Consider the following 6000-nt stretch of genomic DNA (forward strand, 5'->3'; position numbering starts at 1 on the left):
TCTCCCAAACCTTTGGAGTCAGAGTGCGAGGAGGCTGGGCTTAGCAGGATCACCCAGATCCACAGCTACTACCTTGCCCCACTAGCATGCTCCTACCTGGCTGCTGGTCGCTGACGGTTTCGGGAGTTTTTTTATGTGGACGTGGACAGGGGTGTTCTCATCCACGTGAACATGTAAGGGGGGAGTTGAAGAGCGGTCCTTCATGGTTGGCTTCTGGCAGGTGGGGGAGGACAACACAAAAATGGTTGATCTGTGGATGAGTAAACTGGGCATAAAAACAGAGCTCACAGCCTCTGGGGGCCACCAAAAAGCCTAGCCACCAAGCGAGCAGGACAGCTACCAACTACTGGCATGCAGGCAGGGAGCAAGGCGGGAGTATCATTCAGCAGGCTCCTGCAGAGATCCCAGCAGAAGACCACCAAGGAGATTCTGGTCCACTCAAGAGAGGGTCTGCAAGACCCACCCGTTCTAGAACAGATCCCAGATGCAGGCCCCAGGGTCCTCAGGGCTGGATCTCCTCTAAACCTGCTGGAATGCACAGCTCCTCCTTGGATTTAGTGAAGCACAGCGGAAAGCAGGCGGATCCTTCTACACAGAGATCTCAACTGGGCATGCAGATTGGCGTGGGAAACACACAAAATGCTCAGGGTGCAGAATAAATCAGAGAGCAGGCAGATCAAAGACCATGAAAACAGAAAGCTGGAGGAAATCCTAAGGATGAGAAGGTTGTCTAGATTCTAAAGAAAACATGAGCAAAGCAGAACCGCAGCTACAAACCCCTCAACCACCACCAGCTCTTATCCTTCCCCTCATTCTTTAAACTTTTTTTTCTCTTCTTTTTCTTTTCCTTTATTTTAAAAATCTCAAGATTTTAGGATTTGGCTGGAATAATAAGTCTAAGACAATTTCCTCACACCCGGCAGCCTTACCACGGCAAACATGATCATAATTAAAAATCAGCAGGGTATGCATAACAGCACCTAGCAGAGCAACTGGGCGGCGATGGTGCCCAGCAGGGTAAAGCACCTCCTAGAAACGGTGTGCAGAAGCATTTTTAGCAGGGTGACCAAAGAGGGCTGCTACGTGAGTGCATCACCTACCGTCACAGTTACACTGGGTATGCCACAAGGTGCTCTCAAGACCTTTTTCTGCGTGAGACTCGTTACTCCGTTCTTCCCACACGATGGAAACCTGCACCCAGGCACAAGAACCAGATTGTAAGCAGAAAACTAGGGCTCTCTTATATTTTAGATCTCATGAAATTACACGCTGACTATGGTAGCTAACACGTTCATGGCTAGGAAAACCAGCCTGGAATTCCTGGACTCCCCTGAGATGAGCACCAGATGTGCGTGGTGTGCCCAGCAGTGGGATGGAAATAGGGTGACGGGCATTTGCAGGCTGGACTTTCAATATATCGTCACATCACATGTATTATGACCCTTGCTGAAAAGCCTAGCTGACATCCTGTCAGATGACAAAAAGCAAGCAGCACATGAATAGCAGCCAAGGTGCTGGTTTGGCCAAGGGTAGAAGCACCCAGGACAGTGCCTGGAGCGGAGGCGGCCCTGGAGAAAGGTGTAGTGAGTGAATGACAAAAATAGAGCATTAGTGGCCACAAGCCATGTCTCATGCCTGTAATCCCAACACTTTTGGAGGCCAAGGCAGGCAGATTGCTTGAGCCCAGGAGTTTGAGACCAGCCTGGGCAACATGGCAAGACCCCATCTCTACAAAACATACAAAAATTAGCTGGGCGTGGTAGCATGTGTCTGTAGTCCCAGCTACTTGGGAGGCTGAGGTGGGAGAATCACTTAAGCCTGGGAGATGGAGGCTGCAGTGAGCAGTAACCACACCACTGCACTCCAGCCTAGGTGGCAGAAGGAGATCCCGTTTCAAAACAACAACAAAAAAGAAAAAAAATTTTTTTCAAAGAGCGTTAGGCTCAGGCACGAGAAGACACTGTGACGCACACTCATCAAATTAAGGCTCAAATATTCCCCTAAGAGAATAAAAAAGTATCTATTTCCCAAAATATTCCACTTGCTATCCTTTAAGCTCTTAAGCAGCAGGGGATTTTTTTTAATGCCACGTGTAATTCACCTTGCTTACACATATACTGTACAGCCCCATCACCAGATCTGCAAAGACAGCCAAAAAAAAAAAAAAAAGAGAGAGCAAAAGTTTAAAAGTTTAATTTGCTCCAAAATCTTTCAGCAGTATATCCAAGAACTCCAGGATGGGAAGGGCCTTGGAATAACCATCTGATCCATCTCATTGCCTTTTTTTTTTTTTTTGAGATGGAGTCTCGCTCTGTCACCCAGGCTGGAGTGCAGTGGCCCAATCTTGGCTCACTGCAACCTCTGCCTCCTGGGTTCAAGCAATTCTCCAATTCTCCTGCCCCAACCTCCTGAGTAGCTGGGATTACAGGCGTGTGCCGCCATGCCCAGCTAATTTTTTATGTTTCTAGTAAAGATGAGGTTTCACCATGTTGGTCAGGCTGGTCTCAAACTCCTGACCTCAGGTGATCCACCCACCTTGGCCTCTCAAAGTGCTAGGATTGCACAGGCATGAGCCACTGCACCTGGCCCCCCAAAGTTGGGGGAGATCAGAGAGGCTGAGCGACCAGGGGGTGGCAGGGAGGGTGGGGCAGAGACGGGCGATCCCAAATTATCATCTTGCCCTCTTTACAAACACTTGAGGAAAATAACGCAACATCAAAATGCAAGGAAAAAAATACTTGAGCACTTTGGTATGCGTTTTGCTGTATGTGTATTACATCGTAATTTTAAAAAGAGGGGAAAAAAATACATATGGAGAGAGAGAGAGCTCTACTGATCCTTTAGCCAAGGAATACCAAAACTGAGAAGACAGGCTTTTTTCCCTAATCATTTAGAACATTGTTCACGTAAAGCCCATAGCTTTGGGAAATCTCAGTGGGTTTCTTGTCAAACCACCTGGATTCCTGGATCCATTATCTTGCTAACTGCCACATCCACCTCCTACATGTTATTTATTTACACCTCCACTCCCTTCAAAAAGGCTCTGAACCTAGTACTCTATTATATAAAGACAACAAGAGTGACCCTGTTTGCTTCCAGGAAGCTGTGACATCTGGGGAGGGAAGGAGCGAGGGAGGTAGAGCTAGGATTGTGTATACATTTCGTTCCCCCTTCCCTTTAAAAATGATTTTTAAATGTTTTGGTCCAGACTTTCAGCAAACACTATGAGGAAGCTGGAAGCCTCAGGCGAGCCTGCCCTGGGTACCCCTGGCCACCTTTCCCTGCCCTCCGGCGCAGGCGCCTCCCACATCGGCAATACCTGGGGGAGCCGCCTGAGGATGAGGCAGACATGGCTAGGCATCAAAGCCGCAAAGGTGGGCAATTGGGTCAGCAGGCTCTGCTCAGGGGGACCCAGAGGGGCGGGCTTGTCAATGAGCCTCTCAAGGGGCCCGGCATCAAACGTGCTGAGGGGAGAAGGGTGGAAGCTTTGGGGTTGGCAGTTGGATGAAAACTTGGGAGGCGCTCCTCTACTGTCCAAGTCGCACAGCAACTGTCCTGCCAAAGTAGGGGGAGATAAGAGAGGCTGAGCGACCTGGGGGCAGAGGGGAGGAAGGGGAGAGGACGGGGCAGAACGGCGAGGGAAAGGACCACTCCGCCCGGGCCCCACGCGGAGGGCTGCCGGTGGCTACCGGGGGAAACCTGAGGCGCCGGCGGACGTGCGGAGAGGGCAGGTGAGAACCGCTCAGCCCCAAGTGGGCCCCAGAGGGCCGGAACCGCGCAGGTAGCCGCGGGGATGCTGGGGCGGGGCCGGACAACTGTCTCCTAGAAGGGGCGTTCCCGGAAGAACAGGTGCCCGAGAGGACCAATAGTGTTTGAAGGAGGGAGGCGCGGAGGTTGCACCTGCCCCGGGCGCCCCGCCGCGAGGGAAACCGAACAGAGTTCTGAGCAGGATAGACGCCGGGCTGCGGGGGGCGGGCGGGGCCCCCCCAGGCGAGGGCCCTGGCGACCCGGAGACGGTGCCGGGGGGACAGCGCTGCCTACAGAGGGCGGACAAGACTGCCGTGTGGAGGCCCGCGGAGAGGACAAGGCGGTTGGGGCGATGCCGCCGGCGGGCAGCAGAGCGAGGGAGAGCCTCTGTCGGCGGAGAGAAGGGACGGCCACCCACCAAGAGGCAGGAGGGTACCGGTTTCTGCCCATAGAAAGGCGAAGCCCTGCCCGCGGGCGGCAGAGGAGGGGCAGAGCCCCGTGGTAGCCAGGAGAGGGAGGCGGCCGACCGCCCGTTAGCGGGAGGAGAAGCCCCGCGCCGGTGGGCGGGGCGGGGGCCCAGGTTCTGACAGGAGGAGGACGAGCGCAACGCGGCGGGGAACGCAGGACCCGACGGCGCCGCGGGGTCGACCGTGCCCGGGGGTGCGAAGGCGACGTCTCGCCCGCGGTGCCCCGGAGGGCGATGGATCCCGCCTGCCGGCGGCCTCTCACCAGGAGCGACACGGCTGCGCCCAGAAACGCCGCCTTATGAAGTCGTTGAAGTCGGAGGCCAGGGTTGTGCCATGGAGACGCCGCGGCGGATGCAGTCTGGCTCTGGCGGCGGCTCCTCCCCGCTTCCGCCTCCTTTTCCGACACCCGGTCGGCAGCTCGCCCATTGGCCAGTTCAAACCCCCCCGGGAGCCGCTTGGGTTTCGCCATCGAGGCCCAGCCCCTAGCGTCACAGAGATGACCCGCCCGGCCATAAGCACCGCCCACTTCCGGGCCACGCGTCCCGTCACCAAGGGGACGAGCGGCTCGTCCAGCGGGCCTGGCCGGGTCTCGCCCCCCATTCAAGGACTTTCCCGCTCGGCCCTGTTTCCCCTGCTTTGGATCCTCCCGGATTCCCCTCACTCAAAGGAGCGTACGGTTCCGACGCGCTCCCCTCGGTACCCACCAGGAAACTAGGCTCACAGAAGACCCATGGAACAAGTTATTGGGAGCTGCACACTGCCTCCGAAACTCCAGCCCTGCCCCTAGTCCACTGTTAGTGCAGAGATGGAGTCGGCTTCTGCGCATTCCCCGGCCTCTCTCCCCTGCCCACATCGCCTCTGTCTTGGCCCCAACAGGAGAAAGGGTCGGCATTCCCCTTGCCCTTAACTACCCTCCTGCACTCTTTTTTTTTGAGACGGATTCTTGCTTTGTCGCCCAGGCTGGAGTGCAGTCGCGCGATCTCGGCTCACTGCAACCTCCGCCTCCCAGGTTCACGCCATTCTCCTGCCTCAGCCTCCCGAGTAGCTGGGACTACAGACGCCCCGCCACAACGCCCGGCTAATTTTTTTTTTTTGTATTTTTAGTAGAGACGGGGTTTCACCGTGTTGGGCAGGATAGTCTCTATCTCCTGACCTCATGATCCGTCCGCCTCGGCCTTCCAAAGTGCTTGTATTACAGGCGTGAGCCTCCGCGCCCGGTCTACTACCCTCTTGCACTCTTTATGCCTCTCTGTGTACAGACCTATTCTGATGAGGTCCTTGCTGGTCCGCCATCTTCTCAATTATGCTTCGCTGTCAGCCAGTCAGGGGAGGTCTGTCACGTGGCTCATAATGCTGCCCTGGAATCTGGGAGACCTGAACAACCTCCGGGCCAACTGGGCCACAGTCCCTTGACCTTTCTCCAGTGACCCCGCAGCACCTTAGCCACACAGCTCCAGGGTCACACAAGTGTTTCACCTGCAATCCTAAAGTCAGACTCGCAAACAAAACCTACTTTTCCGCCTCGCTTTCACAGTATACTGCATTTGTTCTGTAATGTCAGGGAGCTCCCCGATCCCTTGATCCATTCATTGTCTCTCTGTTGAATAATTGATAGATTTCCTAATCCTCATTGTAGCCCAACCATTTAAGACTGCGGTGGTTCACGCCTGTAATCCCAGCACTTTGGGAGGCTGAGGCAGGCGGATCACCTAAGGTCAGAAGTTCAAGACCAGACTTCCCAACATAGCGAAACCCCGTCTCTACTAAAAATACAAAAATTAACTGG

General features: G+C 54.7%; 1 protein-coding gene across 1 annotated transcript in view; it reads right to left on the bottom strand.

Moving 5' to 3' along the window:
• ODF2 (outer dense fiber of sperm tails 2) overlaps positions 1 to 4640 on the bottom strand; it is a 48791-nt gene extending 44151 nt beyond the window's left edge. The window contains 3 exon segments of the mRNA XM_063635769.1: positions 97 to 213; positions 1101 to 1191; positions 4477 to 4640. Of these exon segments, the coding sequence (XP_063491839.1) occupies positions 97 to 213; positions 1101 to 1191; positions 4477 to 4640 (372 nt within the window).
• Between the last annotated feature and the right edge of the window lie 1360 nt (positions 4641 to 6000).

The sequence above is a fragment of the Symphalangus syndactylus genome, chromosome 3 (genome assembly GCF_028878055.3).
Source record: "Symphalangus syndactylus isolate Jambi chromosome 3, NHGRI_mSymSyn1-v2.1_pri, whole genome shotgun sequence".
Lineage (NCBI taxonomy): Eukaryota > Metazoa > Chordata > Mammalia > Primates > Hylobatidae > Symphalangus > Symphalangus syndactylus.